Here is a 21587-nt window from a genome sequence, read left to right on the forward strand (position 1 = left end):
CATGCCACAATACTACTATCAGCAGCACTTAAAAATAGACTCTTCATATATACAGTTCTCCAGCACTCCCTACCCTCCTGTCTAATAAACATTGTGCCCACTTGGATTTCCACTAATTTGTCATACCATCCTCTCGTTTGCACAATGTAGAAAAAGTGCCCCCTTTTGTATGGTCACTCCTATTTTTCTGGACTAATGCTGCTGGTTTTTTCCATCTGCATCCTGGGACACTTCTAACCAGGGCTCACTGCATGTGCTCTGACCCCTAAAATATGTCAAAATTCGCTATACTACTTAGTGACATATTAAACTGATCCATAAGTCCCTAGTATATGGTGCAAAAGTGTACCTAGGGCCTGTAAATTAAATGTCACTAGTGGACTGCAGCACATATTGTCCCATCGCTAAAGTGTCAATGCAAAACACATCTCTAGGCCGGCCCTCCAGCTTGGGTTTGCAATTTTAAAAACTGCTAATTCGACCTTTGCAAAATAAACATTTTGCCTGGACTAAACCTTCCTCTTTAATGCTTATAAAAGTCACTCCCAAGTCACCATAGGGCAGGGTGCATGTTACCTAAAGAATAGGACATGTATATCTTATGTTTTATGTGTCTTAGAAGTGAAAAACACTCTAAAGTTGTTTTTCACTTGGATGGTCAGCAATTGGAAAAAATCTATTCCTTTGTCCCGAATACGGATGACCTCACATTCTACCCCACCTTAGCTAGTGAACTGTCCAGGCACATGGGGTCTGATATCTTTTGGATGGGGGACTTCAATTCTATTACAGATGGGGACATGGACAGACATCCCCCCAGACAGGGTATAAAGCCAAGAATGACAACAGATTTAAAGATCACAATGTCACACCTTGGGTTTACAGATATTTGGAGAGACACCCACCCAGACTGCAGGGAATACATGTTTTATTTGAATACCCATGCCACGTTTAGTCGGCTCGATCATATATTGCTCACCCAACATACCAGAGGGTATCTCACCTTACAAGATATTTGTCAGACCTACCCCCTGTGACGTCTGTGTTTCAGTGGGGCTGTCCTTCCCGAACCCTGTATAGCTGAAGATTGCCATCAGAGATTCTTCAGGATCCGGTGAGCAGAGACACAATTGCACAATTACTAACAGATTACATGGAACATAATTGGATGTCCACACACATGTAGGCGATAGAATGGGAAGCATGTAAGACTGTTCTCTGGGGAGGCTGTATGGGGTTTATGTCTGAAGAGCGGAAGACATTCCAAGCAGAACTGACTGACAGGAAGGATGTCCTGGCAGCATGTCAGCAAAGCGGAGCGCGGGGGCACAAACCTTCTACGTCAGGTGACTGAAACCAGAGATAGGCTTGAACACTACACTTTAAAATCATATCGACAACTCCTACATCGTGAGGGTGACAGCTCTGAGAGGCTCCTTGCATGGATCCTCCAATGGGAACAGCTGCACTCCTTAGTACTCCATATCACAAACCCGGGGGGGGGGGGGGAACAAACATACAACTTGATGTAGTCACAGTATTCAGGGATCACCTTGAGGGAGTATATGAGAACCCAGGGGACCCAGACCCAGAAAGATTAGGGGATTACCTAATGGAGGTGCGCCTCCCTCAACTGAGTCAGACGGGGTGCAAGCGCTGGAGGCTGACCTTACACTTGAGGTGGTGAAGGTGGCCATTAAATCTCTCCCATTGGGGAGGAGCCCGGGAAGCGACGGATTCAAGGCTAAACTCCATCAGACATTTTTGATGGCACTCGCTCCGCAGCTTTGGGCCGTACACAATGAAGCGTTCACTGGCAATATATTGCCAGACTCGATGCGGGAAGGCTTTATTGCGATGATCCCTAAATCGGGGATTGCCTCCTCTGACCCAGCGTATCACGATGATTAACTTCAATGCAAAGATCCTGTGTAAAATCCTTGCAACGCGACTTGCCACCGAGGTGACCCACTTGGTCCATCCTGACCAATGTGGGTTCATGCCGGGACGAAATACGTCTATGAACACCCGTAGGCTCATGCATGTCCTTCATGGAGATGGAGTTTAGGACAGTGAGGAGGACTTGGCACTGGTCTCGATAGATATAGCTAAAGCATTTGATACTGTCAACTGGGATTACCTCCTCCGGGTCCTAGATGCCTTCGGGTTTAGACCACAATTTCATAGGTGGGTCAAATTCCTCTACACTGAACCGTCAGAGAGGGTCAGAATGGGGGGATATTGCTCTGACAAACTGAGGGGGATGTGGCAGGGGTATCCTATGTCACCACTGCTTTTTGCAGTGGCCCTGGAACCTTTGGCATGGAGACTTAGGCGCAACATGGAGAGGTGGGGCATTTTTCTGGTTGTGATATGCCACCTACTGTCACCGTATGCCAATGATACGCTTTTCAGCTTAGGGATCCCAGAGTCTCTCTCCCCATATTGATGCAAGAGCTGGAGACCTTCAGGCATTTGTCTGGCCTACAAATTAATGAAAATAAATCTCTGATATTCCCCCTGAGGGGCCTAGCGCGGCTCCCACCGGGTGCACTGCCGATCATGCCCCTGCGCTGGGAGACTGACCATTTCCGATATCTCAGGATTATGATGGCCCACACAGTCCAGCGCCGTAATCAACTCAACATTGAGAGGATACTCTCGGGCTTGGAAGGCTCAGTGCGCTTTTGGAAAACCCTCCCATTATCAATAATGGGGTGAGTAGCGGTCGCAAAGATGGTATTTTTGCCTCAATGCCTGTATACCTTGCAAAATTCACTTGCCACACTCCCTCGCTCGGTATTCAGGTGTCTGCACTCATTGCTGGTGTCCCTGTTATGGGTGGGGAGGCCGCTCCAGGTTGAAGCGGGTGACTACAGTACGCGGCGCTCTGGCTAATGGAGGGTGACAATTGTGTGAAAACCCTTCTTAGGGATGACACCCGGCGTGAAACTCTGGCACTGCTGCTACATACGGGGGTAGAGGGAAACAACCACTACCATACATAATAAAACATACAGCAATACCGTGGATGCGGGCGGTGAAAGTGGTTGTGCGCTGTGCATCATTTGCACAGGACTTTGAGTTCTGGGATCTTCCAGCGTGTTTGAAATGGGGTTTCTGGTTGGCTAGGGTATGCAGCTCAGCCAGGCAGAACCTACCCACTCTAGTCAGGGCAAGGGAGTTACACGTCCAAGATAACCCCTCCTCACCTACTTGGTAGCTTGGCACGAGCAGTCAGGCCTATCCCAAAGGCAATGTGTAAAGCGTTTACACAACACACACAACACACGTGACACACACTATCCCCACCACAAAGGAACCACAACACCCAATTATATGACATATACTGTATTGTACACAACACAATTATTAGACCAAACATCACATATCAGTAGTATCCTGCTACCTTAGCAGTTGTCAGAACGTTACACATCAGTAAGTGACAAGTCCTTCACAGTGACCCACCAGGTCACAGGTCAGCACAGCAGCAGCAGTCCATGGCGGTCCCTGGTGAGTCCTTCCAGCCTTTCGGTGTCCAGGTCTTAGATGTTTCAAAGAGTCTCCAAATTGTGGGGAAAATTCCCCTGTGCTTATACTCAGTCCTTGTAGTATTTTACAATGGTGGGGAGAGAAGGTTCCAACCAGTTACAACTGGTTCTGGAAGTGCCCCCTCTCTCCTTCAGCACAGGCTCCAAACATCAGTGGGGTGTAAACGACCCTATTGTATGAGGCCAGGGCACAGCCTTAACAAATGTAGGTGTGCCCCGCCTCTCCCTTCTCTCAGCCCTGGAAGACTATTCAGTATGCAGATGCACCTCTGTGACACCTCCACCCTCCCTGTGTACAGGCTGTCTGAAAAGTATGCACAAAGCCCCAACTGTCACTCTGCCCAGACGTGGATTGGAGTCAAGCTGCAAAATACCAGATTCATAAGCACAGAGAAATGCACACATTTCTGTAATAGTAATACAAAATACACCTACACCAGTAAGCAGCATTTATTATCACCATCACAACCATAACAAACATGCCTACGCCACCCCTCATAAATCAGACAATACCCCTTACACATAAGGCAGGGCATTTCTAATGCAATCCTATGAGAAGGCAGCACTCACATCAGTGAGACACCAAGTTAGGCTGTTTGTCACTACCAGGACAGGTCACGCAACCTGGCACATGTCCTGCCTTCGACATACATGGCACCCTGCCCATAGGGCTAGCTAGGGCATACCTTAGGGGTGACTTACATGTAGTAAAAGGGGAGTTCTGGGCCTGGCAAGTAAATTTAGATGCCAGGTCCCTGTGGCAGAAAACTGCGCACACAGGCCCTACGCTAGCAGGCCTGAGACAGGTTTGAAAGTCTACTTCAGTGGGTTGCGCAAGCAGCGCTGCAGGCCCACTAGTAGCATTTAAGTAACAGGCCCTGGGTATAGAGATACCACTGTACAAGGGACTTACAGGTAAATTAAATATGCCAGTTAGATATAAGCCAATCATACCAACTTTAGATGGGAGAGCACCTGCACTTTAGCACTGGTCAGCAGTAATAAAGTGCTCAGAGTCCTAAAGCCAACAGCGACAGGTCAGAAAAAATAGGAGGAAGGAGGCAAAAAGACTGGGGATGACCCTGCATAAGGAAAAAAGTCCAACACAGCGTTTCAATACTTGGCCTCCACAGTGGAAGCTCGACCCTGGCAAGAGGGTGGGTGCTTAACTCTTGCAGACCTATACACCAGTGAGACCTTTATAGCCGGCATGGGATACCTTCTGGTTGAACCAGGGCCAGTTCTTAACATAAGCCAGTACACTTAATATAGCCCAAGAGATATGGCCCACTTACCCGGAGGCTCCACACTCTTCCGGTACTGTTTAGGGTGCTCCTGGAATATGGGGAGCGGGGGGCAAACACCTTATATCACACATATATAAGGCCATGGTGGCAGATATGCCTAAGCCTGTTCTGCGGGCTCAAGTGGGACTTTGAACTGAGCGCACCATTGAAAGAGGTACAGTGGAAGGCAAAATGTGCCTTGCTCCGTCAGGGGACCTGTAACGCTAGATTCAAACGGATACATTTTAATTACATTCATCGCACATATGTCACTCTGGCCTTCCTCCATAGAATTGATCCTAGCAGGAATGATGGTTGCCAACGCTGCAACGCGCAACCTGCAACCTTCCTACACTTATCATGGGATTGTCACACAGTACAAAGCTTGTGGGAGGTTGTGGCTCAAATTTTAAGAGAAGTGGGGGGTGAGAATTGAGCGGACCCCCGTTAAATGCCTTCTGGGGGATGTCAAGAGAAAAAAAGGTAAAAAAATGGAATGGAAATTTATACAGCTGGGCCTGGTGTTAGCCAGGCGGAGGGTGGTGATTTCCTGAATGAGTACGAGGGGGCCCAGCATACAGAGCTGACATAAAGACATCAAGGAATAGGCAGCGACAGAAGAAATACGGTTACAGCAGATTAGAAGGGATGAACACCTTGAGGAGGATATACAGGCATGGCAGGGGATACTTATACGAATTGCTGAGGTTGATGAAACTGGGCGGGATGTCTCCTTGAGTACTCAGGAATAGCGGTGGGGGAGGTTATGCTACGAGAAACAGTACTTGCACCATCCCCGTGAACGCAATGACTATGTATGATGCATACCTCTTGTACCTTTTGAATTTTGGATACGCACTAATTCTGAGATGGAATGTCATGAAGTAGTATGAGGGAGACCGGCCTACATGTGCAAACGTGGTTATGGTGCAATGTTCGGAATGTACAGAGAGTTGAATAATGGAAAAATAAAGTTTAAAAAAAAGTTGTTTTTCTCTTTGGTTAGGCTGGCTCCCCTATAGGAGAGTGCTGGAATACATTACAGCACCTTATAATAATTAACTTCAGTTTGAGAGTGACTAGACAAATGATTCACCAACTCTTTTTCACAGTGATAAAAAATTCAACTTTCAAGATTTTATATTAATATTTTGAAAATGAAACTTTTATAAAGTTGTCATTTTCCTACCTTCTCCATATGGGCCTTTCTGCCAGTGCTCAGTGTTACTCAGGAGCTGAATGGTTTCTGTATTAGGTGTGAAGTGGCTCCAAGAGCTGAGACAAAGGGAGAGAGGGTGACCTTCCCAAAGCACAATTTTCATTTAAAAAATTAAAAAAACTATGACTCCAGGTATCAGTTTGCAATTTTCACTGCTCGTTACTGAATATTTTACGTTGTGGTGACTGGCAGTGAAAACTGGCCAGGATTTCCCTCACTATAAATAGGATGTGCGGACACATGGTCAAGCCTCTGATGGCCCTTACTCCATAAGGCCATCGGAGGTGTGTTTAGGCAGCAGAGACGGAACAGTCTTCACCATCTACTAAAAATTCACCCTACTCTATATGAGCTGGGTGGACCTTCAGGTTTATAGAACTGTTACTCTGTCGTCATTGCTATAGAGTGGCCTTGTCTCCAACATCTACATCAGACCAGTCCAAAAATAGAAATCATCATCAGATGAAGGCAACAAATGCATCTGACCAGTGAGGGACCTTCTTTGGATGCAAATTTGAATTTCTCCCACTCACAGCTTTCCCGACAAAAGTCAACAGCTTCACTGGGACTTCGTCCAATTGCTGTCCGGCCTCAGCCACAGCCTGCTGCCTTACCCTACTGAGAATTTTTTACTTCTATTTGAGGGACTAAGTCAGAAAGTTAAAATTTCAACCAGGAGTAACCCGGTCTTCATATATGGCCCATGCTTCATTACGGTTAGATCTTAAACCTTATACTTGTTCCAGTCTAGTGAAACCAGTTGGCCTTTGTTGGTAATTTGTGCTTTTTGTTGCTACATTGATCTAAAACTTTAAATATTCACATCTCTGGTTCCTCTTATTGGATTTTGATGGTATTTCTATTTAAAGTATTCTCTAGTTTTTATAAATTAGAGTGGGATTGTTACTCTGTTGTGTTTTCGGTACTCCTAAATTATTTGCACAATTTCCTAAGTTAAACCTGTCCCCTCTGTGCCATAGCTATCAGGGTTGAAGTTCAGGTTTAAAATACTGAAAACTTTACTGGACCTAACAAGAAGAGGTGCAGTTTTACTTGTGGTGACTACCATCCACTCCAACTAATAATCCACTTTCTCACACATATTTATAGTTTTCTCACCTTGCAGGTAGGAATATTTTGAACTATATCCAAGGTCCGCATAATTATTGACTTGCTGTATTATCCACATAATTCTTCATCTGCTGCTTAATGTGCAGATTTGAATAAAAAATTTTGCTTGTCGCTCAAACAGATCAAAAGTTGTTAAAATGCAGTGAAACATGTTGCAGAAAAGTTCAAAGCCATTTCTGTTGCTTTTTGTTTTATGTGAGTGTTAAACTGGTGCTACTGAGATGAACCTTAGCTCAGATACTGTCAGTGTGTTAAAATCACAAAATATTAAGGTTATGCTAACACAAGAAGTGCCACATTGTGCTGCATATTTTGTTTTTTTGGGGGGCACAATTTAGTCAACCCTGCCGCATTATTTGGTCCTATCCTTTTCCATAATTCCAGTGACCCTGACCTTATCTCTAAGACACCAAGTAAGCGAAGCAAAGAGGTTAATCGTTCCTATAAGTGATGAGGAATTAGGGTTTTTGGGCTGAGGGGATTTTCTCCTTCTAAGAACGTTTTATTCACTGCACAGGGCAATGTTCCTAAAAAGTTTGCCCTGAAACTGAAATGTATTTGCAGAGTTTCTGAAAGGGCACTCATAAAATAATCCAAGCCCATTGTGCTGGGATTGACCTACCCTAGACTGTTGGAATGTTTTCCTTCCTTTTTTCCCCTCCTTCCCTCTTTATATGTTTTTTTTTTATTACTGTCCTGCTTTTTCCTGTTTAGTCACCTCCATACTTTTTTAGCGTTTTATTTCTGCCACCATCGCTCTCCCGCTTCACCACTCTTTCTATTTCCCCTTTAGTCACAGTTTTCATAATTTCACTTTTGCTGACTTCATTGCTGCACTTAGGTCCTTGCCAGACATCAACCCTCACCTTTTATCCTTGTCACGGCATTCAGGCAAACAGCTATTTATAAGCCTATTTCCTCAGACCTGCAGGCAGAAGGAGACCCATAAAGAACTAATTAGACTTTTAGGCCCATATTTATACTTTTTTAGCGCCGTGTTTGTGCCGCTTTTTGATGCAAAAACGGCGCAAACCTAAAAAATACAATTGTATTTTGCAAGTTTGCGCTGTTTTTACGTCAAAAAATGGCGCAAATGCGGTGCTAAAAAAGTATAAATATGGGCCTTAGTGTGACCAACATGCACTGCAGTGTTCATTAGTACAGTACAGTGTCATCGTACTGGGCGCCAAGGTCGAGGGAGGGCAATTTGAATGACAGACTGAGGAGAGATAAGCTACTACAAAAGGATTCTTTTAGGTAGCGATACATCTTATAGCGCAAATCGTATTGGAAAGTAGCCCTAGATTAACATGAAGTAGCAATACGCATTACTTTGCGCTACTTTGTGACAATAGAATATACTGGGGATTGCATGGACATTCCCATGTAACCTACCATGGATTTTGACGCTCCTCCCTATCCACTATCATTGGTAGAAAGAAAATTGCCTAACACCAATTGTTCCTCCTCAAAGCAGTTTACAGACAAAGTGGTAAAAGTGGCAAATTTGTAAACCTTTTCAAAGTATAGCATTTTGTAATGGAAGGGTACTCTTTCAGTATAAAACTAGGCTTGACACCACCTACACACCCTTGCGCTGCGTTGACAGATGGCAGCCTAAGGTAAGTCAGCAGTAGGGGAAAGAACAGTAGCACATTGTCTTAGTAGAGATGACACTGCTGTGCTCTCTTCTTTTCATACAACACAGAGCAGCATCTTTGGTTGCTGTGCTGCGTAAAACTTAGTAAATCTGCCAATTTGTTTCTCCAGATGAAGCACTCCTAACATATGATGCCTACCAGTATAGGTGACAAGTAACTCCTAAGGCCTGTGGCCCTCATCATCTTATGTAATATTTCCTATACAGTGATTTATAATATGTGTGTGTGATTTAAAGAATCAATGTCAACCTACATTGGTATGAGGAGTGCTATAAAAGAAATTAAATAAATGTGTGAGAGAGGACCTAATGAGACATGAGGAGCACCATTGGGGGATGGTTGTGAGGCAATCTGTGGAGAAGGATGCCACTTCGGCCTGGGTGGTGCCACAAAGATTGTCACACCAGCAATGTTAAAGCTGATCCTGCTACTGGACAAAGTCACAGGCAGCAATGCAGCTGCTGAAGCAGAGGGTTCAGTGTGCCAGGAATGCTTTACTCACTGGCCTCCTTAAGACTCATCTTGTATTACTAAGAGCAGTGCTTCAATGTGCTGCCTGATTCATCTTAAGTACAAGGACATTTGATTATATTAAACCACTACTACCTCCAAACAAAAGTCTAGGTGAAGGCAAATAGGACCTGGAAGGCTACCTGTATAACATAAACAGCATTACATGCATGCTTACATACAGGCACCCCAAAATACGTGGACAACAGCCTGACCTTATCTAGAGGAATCTAAGAAACCATTTTGCAACTCGACCTTCTCAAATACAAGAAAGGGTCAACCACTCAGGCAATGCCCAAAACTATTTAACTCCCATCCATCTAACATTCACCTGACAACCTCCTACTTATTATTCAAGAGAAACTTAAAGAATAATCAACTTAATAACTGCTGATCTAAAGACCACCCTTTCATGTAGACAAGCGTGATCTACTTTACTAATTAAACTGTCAGTGCTTCTGTACTATCTGTTTTTTAAAAATACAAACATAATTATGCCTGGTTTCTGTAATATATGTTTCCCTTGTTTATGTAATTAATTGGTCTAAATATTTGACAGAAATATTTTAAGCACTCTGGAACCCTTGTTCGAGGGCTAGGACAGCATCATACAAGATATGCCTATCATTGTATGATTCTCCACACTGTTAACTACTCTATTGTTTTTTTTTAAACTTTTTTTTATTCTTTTCTTACAACCAAAACAATAGAAAGCATAGTGATTAAATGACATGAATGACAACACACCAAGGTGGGCAACATAGCCCTTTCATACATATAAGAGAAAAGGCATGAAAGCAGTGCAAATAATAAAACACAGAATGCAGTATCAAGAGGTCAGCAATAATTTTTGAACATATTCCGACCATTTACCCATATCCGCTACTGCTTGCTTGGACAACTTTGAGTTTTGTAAATAACGTCTTCCGCCAGTGCACAACACTCCATCCCTCGTGGCTACTCTGCAACCCTAGATAGCACAGGTGCTTACCATTGTTTAGCAATATCCCTCTTGGCCACCAAGCAATCAATATGAAACAGTAATTTGTCCCCACTCGAGCCATTCCAGCTCTGATGTATAGCCAAGTGAGCATTTTGAAGGTCAAGAAAAAACGAGAAACCAAGTACTCTCTGTAAAGTGTATTGGACCCAGGAACAGTATGTTCAAATTTGTGGACATTCCCAAATCATGTGCAGCACAGTTTCAACCCCTGATCTGCATCGAGTGTAAGCATCTGTGAAAGATCTCTTTGTTTTATGTAGTTTCTTCGTGGAGTAACGTATTTAAGTTGAACCAGGCTCAGCCTGGAGGAGATCTCCAGTGTCCTTAGCCACCATTTCCTCTCAAGTTAATCATTGTCATTCATACCCCAAGATCCGCTGCCAAGATCAGAGGTATAAGTGGGTCTAGAGCATTGACCACTAATGTTTCATTAAGTCTCAAGACATCCTTGTTTTCTAGTGCCTCAAGGACTAACTTGGCTTCAAGAAGGTTATAGTATGTAATGGGACGAACTGACTCTTTGCGGTATAAACATTGTAGATCTTGCAATGTTAAAGCTCTGGAGAGTGGTGGTTTCGGGGCTGTCATTATGATGGTAAAATACATATTTCATAGACAATCGTGAAGCATTACACGTATTTCAAAGCTTTCAGTGAAATATTATTTTTTATACTTTCTAACACTGTCTTATCTTTGAAACAAAATCCAGATGCAAAGGATCAAAATTCATCAGAAATCAGCAGTTGGAGAAATATGGAAATGAGTGCAATAATAAAGAACTGAACAGTAGAAAAACAATAATTGCCAAAAAAGTCTTGCCAACAGCAAAATCAACGGTACTACCTGAAATATGAAACAATACTACCAAAGGGAGTCAAATATGTTTTCTCTTTGGAGGATCACTTCTAATCTCTAGTAGGAAGATTACAGCTCAAGGGTCCCATATCAGAATGATGTGACTGCAATTCCTAAAGAAGTCTCAGCAGATAGAGATAAAAAAGAAAATGTGTCACGCTCCAACTGTGAAAAATGGTTTGAGCGCTAACAAGGACCAAGATGCTCTACCTTTGTAGAAGACACATTTGATGTCATTGCTGCTACTACCCCTCACGTCCAATAAGTAACACAGGGTAAAAACCTATCCTTTTTTCTACACCACCCTGCCAAATTACCAGACTGAAACCAGGTCCATAAATCTTATTTTAAATATTATTGTGAAATAATGTTATATATTTATTTGAACTGTAGAACAAAATAAAAAATGCTACAGCACTATTAACCTAATTTTGATTTAAATCATTAATTCATTTAAATGAATTAAATAGCATACTTTTCTAAAGTTGAAATTAAAAGATATATTCCCACCTAACTTAAAATAACATTTTTTACTATGCAGAAATAATTATTGATCATGATGCATAGAATTAATTAAAAGTATTTAATTATATTTTAATTAATAAAAATGATGTTACATTAATGTAAAATTCAAGAAAGGTTATTAAAATGTTGTATAATCAAATAATAAATATATGTTATTTTTATATTTGCTAGCATTAAACATATTTATTTATATTTTTAAACTCATTTAAATAGTTTAACTTAATTTTAAATTATTTTCTGTGGGGTTTAAATTAGGTCCCCACATCCATTATTTTCTATGTGAGGGTGTTGTACTACAAGTGATTGGCCACGTGTGGTGCTGGACTTACACCAGTTCCAAGGTAGAGCCTTTTTGGCCGTAGTACCTTTAAAAGAGCAGTTTGTGAAGAGCAACGTGCTTACTCTTTTGTTGGTGGGTTTATATCCATCGCTAAACCCCTCACTAAACGCCTCCTGACTTCTTCCTAACTACCTCCCAATTACTAGTAGGTATGTCCCTTTTTCAAGCCACTCCACAGGTCTTTCCCACATTTACTTCTAAGTAGTAAACTTACATGTGTGAAGATTTCCTCTTAGAAAAGATAGGACAGGCGGAAGTGAAGATTTGCACTCAAACGTTTGTGAATAGCATTTTAATAGCTCTAATGTAGCACTACTAAATGTACTTTAAAATACAGTTGGTGTATAGGCATGCAAACTTGACCGACTGGATACTCAGCCACAGACATGGGGCCATATTTATACTTTTTGATGCACAACTGCGCCAAAGCAGTTGTGCGTAAATATTTTTACTGTCGGCTAACGCCATTTCAACGCGCCATGCGGGCGCCTTATTTAAGGAATGACGTTAGCGGACTGGTCTGAGTAAAAAAAAATGACAATGGGGGTTGAGCGTCAAAAATGGTGCAAGTCAGGTCTGAGGCAAAAATCAGGCCTCAAACCGGACTTGCGCCATTTCTTTTGACGCACAATCCCCATTGACATGACTCCTGTCTTAGCAAAGACAGGAATCATGCCCCCTTGCCCAATGGCCATGCCCAGGGGACTTCTGTCCCTTGGGCATGGTCATTGGGCATAGTGGCATGTAGGGGGGCCCAAATTAGGCCCCCCTATGCCACTTTAAAAAAACTTTGAAAAATACTTACCTGAACTTACCTTGACTTACCTGGGATGGATCCCCCCATCCATGGGTGTCCTCCAGGGGTGGGCGAGCGTGGCAGCGGGTGTCCCTGAGGGCAGGGGAGGGCACTTCTGGACTCCTTCCGAGCCCACAGATCCCTTAACGCCTGCCCTGACCCAGGCGTTAAAAAACGTCGAACAACAGGGTGTGCGCCGTTTTTTAAGGCCCACCCCTCCTGTGCATCAAAATGACGCTGGGGTATAAATAAGGCGCACAGGCCTTAAAGTCATTTTTTGGGCGGGAACGCCTACCTTGCATATCATTAACGCAAAGCAGTTTCCCGCTCCAAAAAAATTACGCACACGGTGGAATTTTGACGTCCGTGGGGTCAGGTGTCAGTGTTTAAATATGGGGCAAGTTTTGCGCCGAATGCGCACATTCGGCGCAAACAGAGTATTAATATGCCCCATGGTGTCATTTATAATAAAAATGTTTGACAGTTTGCTTCATCCAGTAAACTCTAAATTAGGCTCTAAGCCCTCATTTATGAGTCACTTGCTTTCTTATTATCTCTCCATTAACACTTGTTGGTGCACAATTTACCACAAATGATTATGTTCATGTGCAGTAATTTCTGCTGGCATTTCTGTGAAGCAGGTAGATACTGGAACAAGAACATTAGGTCTAGAAAGCACCAAAATCTGCATTAATGTCCCTATTTTTAGAGCAAAAACATGAAATGGGTACAATTTATCACACTCAGTAAATCCCACACCTCAGTGGTATCTCATTTTACTGGCTTGCGGTTCCAGCCGGGCTTCCCGACGGGAAGAGTGCTATCATATTGGTCTCGCCACCCCTAAGGGAACCGAGCCCAATATGGTAGCACTCTAGCACCCTCAGAATGCGCACTGTCTGCAAAGCTGTGTGCTGAGGCCCCCGGCACTGGCTTTCCGCCAGCCTTTCCATGGAGGGGTCCCAGCCATGGAAAGGTTGGCATAAAGTTGTAATCAGCCAGTCAGCTCTGAGTATAACTCAGGCTGCCATCACCATGTCGGGAACCATGTTCCTGACAGGGCCAGCAGTCTTTAGGCTGGTCTGCCCACCAGGATTGTAATGTGGCTGTCGGACCACCTGGAGTGCGGTGGTCCGACCGGCACCGCATGTGTGGCTGTCCTTGGACTGCCACACTCTTAATGAAACATAGTTTCCGCCCGCTGGCCCAGCGGTAAACGGCATACAGCATTGTCTCAAGCTCATAATAGAGCCGGGGCAATGCTGTAATGCGTAATGCTGTAGTCGCAATGTTCACTGTCTGCAAAGCAAACAAGACAGTGAACATTACTACAGGGCTGGCCAGGTGGGCCCCTGCACTGCCCATGTACCCCATCTCTGCCAGCCTTTTCATGGCAGGGTTACTGCCATGAAATCGCTGGCGGAGAAGGGGATCGTAATCCCCAGGGTGGCGCTGTTTGCAGCGCTGCCCTGGTGGATTAGGACCGCCAGCACCTCCAGACTGTCATGTAGATGAAATCTGGTGGTGCTGGCGGTCCATCTGCCACTGCTATCCTGGCAGTCATTAGACCACAAGGGTCGTAATGAGGTCCATTGTGTCTTCAGAATTTAAGGTAACAAATTTAACTCTGATAAACCAACATTTTAACTCAAATAAGCCGAATTAGTTTTATCAAATACTATAACCTTCACATATCTAGAATGTTCATATACACTGGAACTGTACACTAATATTTGAAGTGAATGATCACAAAATGTTCAATGAAAACTAAACAAGATTGTTTACAGAGGGAAAAACTTTTTTTAAACGGTCAAAACAGTTCAGCATAAAAAGCTCCTAAAGTTCCCTTTTGTAGGAGGCTGGCCTGGCTTGTAGTGGGTACCTTGGGTACTTACACCATACACCCAGTTATCCCTTATTAGTGAAATATAGCCGTGTTCTAGCAGCTTAGGCTGATAGCGGTAGCTATAGCAGAGCAGCTTAGGCTGAACTAGGAGACATGCAAAGCTCCTGCAATACCACTTATAGTCACACAGTATTTATACACAAGTAAAGACAATACTCAGTGTTCCCAAAAATAAAGGTAGTTTATTTGGGTGACACAGTACCAAAAATATCTTAGAGGCAATACTCCTTCTGGAGTATTATACACAACATATACACTAGACACCAAAATAAGGTAAGTAATTAGACATAGGACAGTGCAAACAATAGGAATTGCTATAGAATGCAATGGGAGAAAATAGGTCTGGGGGCAACACACACCATATACTATGAAAGTGGAATGCAAATCACAAATTCCCCCCCAGACAAGTGTAGTGTGTGCAGATTCACTGGGAGAGTAAGAATTCAGAAAATGCAAGTAAATTACCCCACTCCAGAGCCCAGAAAAACAGGAGTAAAGTAATGCAAGTTTCCTTAAGACACACTACACCTCGTGATTAAAGTTATTGCACGAACCAACCAAGTCTGCAAACAACAAATGGTGGATTCCTGGACCTGAAGACCTGCAAAGGAAGGAGACCAAGTCCAGAAGTCGAAAGAAGTCCCAGGAAGGACAGGAGCCCCTGCCAAACCAGAAGAGGGTGCAAAAGAAGAGTCCCCGGTTGGGCAAAGACTGCAGAAATGCATCCTAGGAAGATGCCAGCGGGTTCCTGCATTATGAAAAGGATGTCCCACATCGTGAAGTTGAATGCAGGCGAGTTTTGGCGCTGGATTCCTCCAACAAGCCTTGGTTCTGGCAAAGTTGCATTTTGCATCAACTGGGCGCTATCTGGACCCAGGAGGGACCTAGGGGCCTCAACTCTGTGTGAGGGGGAAGAGGGGACTCTCAGCACTTCAGAGAGACCTCAGAGCACCAGATAGCACCCACGGGAGTCCCAAGACAAGGGCACAAAGGAGCTGCAAAATGCGGTTGGTGCAGCACTACAAAGGAAGGTCCCACGCTCCCGGAGAACAACTCAGCGAGTTAAGCATCGCAGGATAGAGTGCTGGGCACCTGGGCCAGGCTGTGTACGAAGGAATTTTGCAAATAGTGCACAGAGGCCTCAGGAGGTGAAGAAGATGCAGTGCACAGGGGTACTGTCGTTCTGGGGGAAGGCAAGGTCTTACCTCCTCCAAATTGCAGCAGCAGGACAGTCTGTGTCGATGGGGTCCACCCTCTGTGTTCCAAGGAGCACACTCGTCTTCAGGAGAGGAGTCCAAGAGAACCGGTCATCGACTCAGAAGGTGCCTGCTTCAGCAGGGGAGTGACTCCGTCACCCCACCGGAGATTTCGTCAGTCCTTCTGGTGCAGGGTGAAGACCTCAGAGCGTGCACACTGTGGAAACTGTTGCAGTTGCTAGCTGGTGCTGAAGTTACTGTTGCTGTTACAAGGGTTCCTGGAGCAGGCTGCGGTTGATCCGAGGTGAGAGGATGAAGTAGTAGTTGCAGAGGATTCCTGCTGGCAACTTGCAAGTAGAATCTGAAGAGAACCCTCAGGAGAGACCTTAAATAGCCCTGAGAGGGGGATTGGCTACCTTATCAGGTATGGACGTATCAGGGGGGGTCTCTGACGTCACCTGCTGGCACTGGCCATTCATAGTCCTCCAGAGTGCCCCCACACCTTGCAAAGGAAGGTGGCTGAAGTCTGAGACACACCGGAGGAGCTCTGGGCACTACCCCTAGGGTGGTGATGGACAGGGGAGTGGTCACTCCCCTCTCCTTTGTCCAGTTTCACACCGGAGCAGGGAACAAAGGGTCCCTGAACTGGTGTAGACTTACTTATGCAAGGACGGCACCATCTGTGCCCTTCAAAGCATTTCCAGAGGCTGGGGGAGGCTACCCCTCCCAAGCCTGCAAAACCTATTTCCAAAGGGGAAGGGTGTAACACCCTGGTCCCAAAGGAAATGCTTTGTTCTGCCTTCCTGGGACTGAGTTTCTCAGACCTCAGTAGGGCAGAACCCTGTCTGTGAAGTGACAGCAGCTGTAGCTGCAGTGCAAGCCTAAGAGCTCGTTTGGCAGTACTGGGGGTCCATGGTGGAGCACCCAGGATGCATAGAATTGGCTCCCCAATACCATATTTGGAATGGGGGGACAATTCCATGATCTTAGACACCTTACATGGCCATATTCGGGGTTACTGTTGTGAAGCTACATATAGGTATTGACCTATATGTAGTGCACGCATGTAATGGCGTCCCCGCACTCACAAAGTTCCAGGAATTAGCCCCGTACTATGTGGGAGCACCTTTGCTAGTGCTAGGGTGCCCTCACACTTAGTAACTTTGCACCTAGCCTTCATTAAATTAAGGTTAGACATATAGGTGACTTATAAGTTACTTAAATGCAGTGAAAATGGCTGTGAAATAATGTGTGCACTATTTCACGCAGGCTGCAGTGGCAGTCCTGTAAAAGGGTTTGTTTGAGCTCCTTATGGGCTTCAGCAATTTTTGCCACCCATAAGGAGCTCAAACAAATCTCCTGGAACCCCAATGCCCTGGGTACCTAGGTACCATAGACTAGGGACTTATAAGGGGGGTCCAGTTTTCCAATTGAAATTGGTAAATAAAGTCACTAGCCTATAGTGACAAATTTAAAAGCAGTGAGAGCATAAGCACTGAGGTTCTGATTAGCCTAGCCTCTTTGGCACAGTTAAGCACTATACAGACACACACATTAGGCCATAAACTATGATCACTGGGGTCCTGACCAGCAGGATCCCAGTGAGACAGGCAAAAACATACTGACACACATGCAAAAATGGGGGTAACATGCCAAGAAAGATGGTACTTTCCTACATCTTTCTATTCCAGGAACTTCTTATATTCGCACTATTTTTATTTTGGCCCGATGTGTATATCACATAGGTTGTACGGGTTAGAACGAGCTCAGGGATTTCAAATCTTCGTAGGTCCAATGACAATGAAGGTCTCACATTTGTAGATTAGTAACTGTACTGTTGCACAGCTAGATTAAGAAATTTAAAATTGTTGAGTGACCTTTATTTTCCGCTTTTGCGATTGAAGGCTGACTGGGTCTTGTCTGCACCCCTAAACTATTTTTGGATGTATTATATGTTTTAAGACAGACACACGTCAGAAGGAATTTTATAATTACACTTTAAATAATGGATTGTATAAAACCATTTGGAAACAGATTAGGACTTTTTATTTTTACCTTATATTGGTCAGTGTACACCTTTTGGAGGGAATTTTGCTTCCTGAAGTATTCCCAATTCAAAAAGATACATTAAGGGAATGTATTATCATTTGAGGATCTAAAGATTCATGTTTCTAAAATAATTTATTGTCAACATAGTCATCTTCATGGGAATATGCACAATCAATTAGGATACATACAAATCAATGCAAATGCTCTCTTTACTTTTCAAGTGTTGAAAAACCAAGACACTCTAGCAGGGAATTTACTTCATGATCTGCAATCAGTTCTCCTTTCACTCCAGTTTGGCTTGAGAATGAAGAAGTTAAGAAGAGCAGACGCAGGAAGATCACAATGACATCATTTAGACCAAGCTCGACCAGCCCAGATGTGGGTTTCATAAGATCTGCAGTAATCTGTTTAGGCTTTCATGAATTACTACTGCAGTTGCATCCAGTGCTTATGTACCGTGTCACAGTCATCTCAATCAAAGCTGGGGGCAGCCACAGATTTGCTGAGGGGGGCAGTTTAACCTCCAAGCGTTCTGGCTTGGGTTGGTATTGAAATAGGTTCAAAGACGGGTGAACAAGCTAATACTGTTTATATAGATGAATAAGGTTATAAAGTCACCTCCACTTTACTATGGGCCCTCTTACATGCTGCTGCATGCATATTTGATCTCTGCTGTCCCTACCTCTCATAACAACTTTGAGTTAACTATCTTACCTGTTGGTTGTGGATAGCTATAGAAAATTACAATGGCCACTGGAGTTTGCAGAGAAAATGAATGCTTAGCACTACTAAGACTGAATAGATTTTAACTACTGCTGTGTTCTTTCCAAGTAGGGAAATAACTATATATGTAGCTAATAGGTTGTTCCACTTTGACTGAATAAAGATTCAAAGAATAAACATTCCCTTACAAAATAAACCTGGGTGATTCTTTGCAAAACATAGGCCATGTGTAGTTCTGATTGGCTTGCCTGCGCAGCTAAGAATGCCATATAAAAATAAGTGAAAATTGGGGTGTTTACACATGGTAGGGATACCAGTCTGGACAATACCGCGACCAGTCACTAACAAACTGACAGTTGTTACCAAGACTTTCTTCTTTGTGACTATTCTTTCCATTGAGTGTGCCATATATTCTGTAACTTCCACAATTGTTTACATTTATTTCCATATCACACCCACACATCTTTAAATTAAATGCACATACTTGTTTCATGTTGCTATGCTCAGCAGAGGAAGAACATTTACAGTAAATCAACTGATACCCAAAGAAAAAACATAATGTAAAGCAATTAGGGATATATTTTCTTAGGTGTGACACAGCTTAATGAATTATTTTTCCTGACCTTCTTTTATCTCACTTTGATTTTAGAGGAGTTCAGTGTTTCAGACCCTGGTACACTTGAGTACGACACTGCCACCATGCATTGCGAGAGTTTAAACAGTGACAAATTCAAAGTAACTAAGGAGCTTTCTACTATAAAATTCTCATGCCTGATCAAAATGAAGAACACTTGTGCTCACTGAATCTGATCATCAATAGCTTTATGCAGTTGTCAAAAATAATGTTTTTCTTTCATAGGTTGCACCAAAGATAAAAGCAATGATGATGGAAGAAGGAACAACAATGGTTAGTTATCAGCCTTATGGGGATAAAGTGAATTTCTTCAGGATGGTGTTCTCCAATCCGGCTACAAGGAAATCCGATGTTGACTTCCTTGTTGAAGAAATTGAAAGGCATGGAAAGGACTTGTGACCCCATAGGATACTATGCAAGCCTTCGAAAACTCCCTTGGTTGGTGTGGTTGGTCCCTGAAGTGAAGGTGGCACCTTAACATGGGATTTACTTCAAACTTTTTATGATGATGCCACCTTAAAGATAATTAGTTAACCTTACATTCCTTGCAACATTAGATTATTTAGTATTTTTTTAAATTAATTTGAATATGAATGTGTTTTAGGTATAAGTTGATAAATGTTTATAGATTTGTTTTTTAATTATCACATTTTCAGACTATTTCTTACTTAACTTTCGTATAATAATCATACTTTTTGTTGCAGAAAGAACACAAGTAACAGAAAGAAACATTTTGTTACAACTTTAAGCATGTGTATGTGCCTCTCCAATCAGTTGAAACTCAAATATGATCCTCAGTAATATTGTGGATCATTTACATATCAGTAAAATTAAATAATGTACTGTACAATTAACTTACCTTAGATATGTCTACTGTTTTGTTTTTAAGATGTGTAAAACTATGGTTTCTTACTCATATTTCGAAGTTGTGTCATAAACTTAAAAAAGACACAGGAAGGAAATGTAATTTCTCTCTCCTTTTTTAACGAATTACCCGCTAATTTTACAATTTAAAAAAAAGCATGAATTTGAATGCTGAGTTTTTGGTGTGTAAAATATGCTTAAATATTTGGTAATGTGTCATGTTATTTTTCTAAGTTATGGGACGTATTTGTTTTTCTTTAATTGTCTCGAACATTTGCCACTGAAATTAGCATTATTTGAATTATATATGATGTTTTTGCTATACTCTGTAAGCTGCTAAATTAGATATTACAAAACTTTACATAATAAAGTGTTCATGCTCATCTTTATTCTTGTATTTCCTTTATTCCTTTTTAGAAGGTACTATATTTTGTATTTTTAATCTTCATGAAAATTAACTAATCAATTTGGGTGTTTTCTTAAATACAAGTGATGTGTGGCAGTTATTGATCACAATCGTTTCATTTAGGTCACTGCACATGATTAGAATTATCCAATTTGAAGACATTTATTAGCTAAATAATGCATGTTGGTTACTTTAAATCTTTCTGTGAAAACAATTGTTGGATCATATTTTTGTTACAGGGTATTTTTGCTTCTGAAAGGGCATATCTTTAAAATAATTTCTATTTGTTGTTCAAACTCTAAGGATGGCTTAACCCAGTCCTCTGGAGGTCTGGATCCTAGGAGGTTCCTTGGCATGCTAGCTAAAGCAGTATTCTGCCAAGTCTAACTTGGAAATACATTTGGATTGGGCACAATGTAAGGCAAAGTGGTTTTAATTTTGAGGTATGAGATGGGTGGTACTGGAGTCAGCATTATGAAACATATTCAGTATGTGCCATCATAATGTAGTTGCTTTACATGCATAAGGTACTGATCTTGGACATATTCCCTCCCAGTCCACCCTTTGTTTTGTGATGAAGGTAGACATTGTCTCTTTACATGCATTTTATCCCAATGCACACTTCTGTAGTGCATTGCCTAACATCAAAGAAGCTCTTCACAACTAATTTTAGCCCAAGACATATTTTGGAGATTACCAGTTTAGTAATGTTCACTGTAACAATATAAGGTATGACAATTCAGATCTGTTTCATAGAGATGTTGTCCATATTACTCATGAACGTAATGCTGTCATTTTCCGAGATTTACAGTGCTGCCATTTATGTCATTTAATAACCATCATCCACGTCCTTCCACTAGAACCTAGAGCTCTTCAAAGAGCAACTTGTTTTACATGATGTTAAGGTAATGTTAATAATTCATTTAAAATGT

The 21587-nt window shown here is 42.6% G+C and overlaps 1 protein-coding gene across 8 annotated transcripts in view; it reads left to right on the forward strand.

Moving 5' to 3' along the window:
• The window catches only part of LOC138268696 (glutamate decarboxylase 1-like), a 1137623-nt gene extending 1116985 nt beyond the window's left edge, over positions 1-20638 (forward strand). For all 8 annotated transcript variants that reach the window (XM_069218676.1, XM_069218622.1, XM_069218640.1 and 5 more), the window contains one exon: positions 19611-20638. In XM_069218676.1, the coding sequence (XP_069074777.1) occupies positions 19611-19784 (174 nt within the window). In that variant the 3' untranslated portion in view covers positions 19785-20638. The remainder of the gene's footprint in view (positions 1-19610) is intronic.
• Positions 20639-21587: the final 949 nt, after the last annotated feature.

The sequence above is a fragment of the Pleurodeles waltl genome, chromosome 2_1 (genome assembly GCF_031143425.1).
Source record: "Pleurodeles waltl isolate 20211129_DDA chromosome 2_1, aPleWal1.hap1.20221129, whole genome shotgun sequence".
Taxonomy (NCBI): Eukaryota; Metazoa; Chordata; class Amphibia; order Caudata; family Salamandridae; genus Pleurodeles; species Pleurodeles waltl.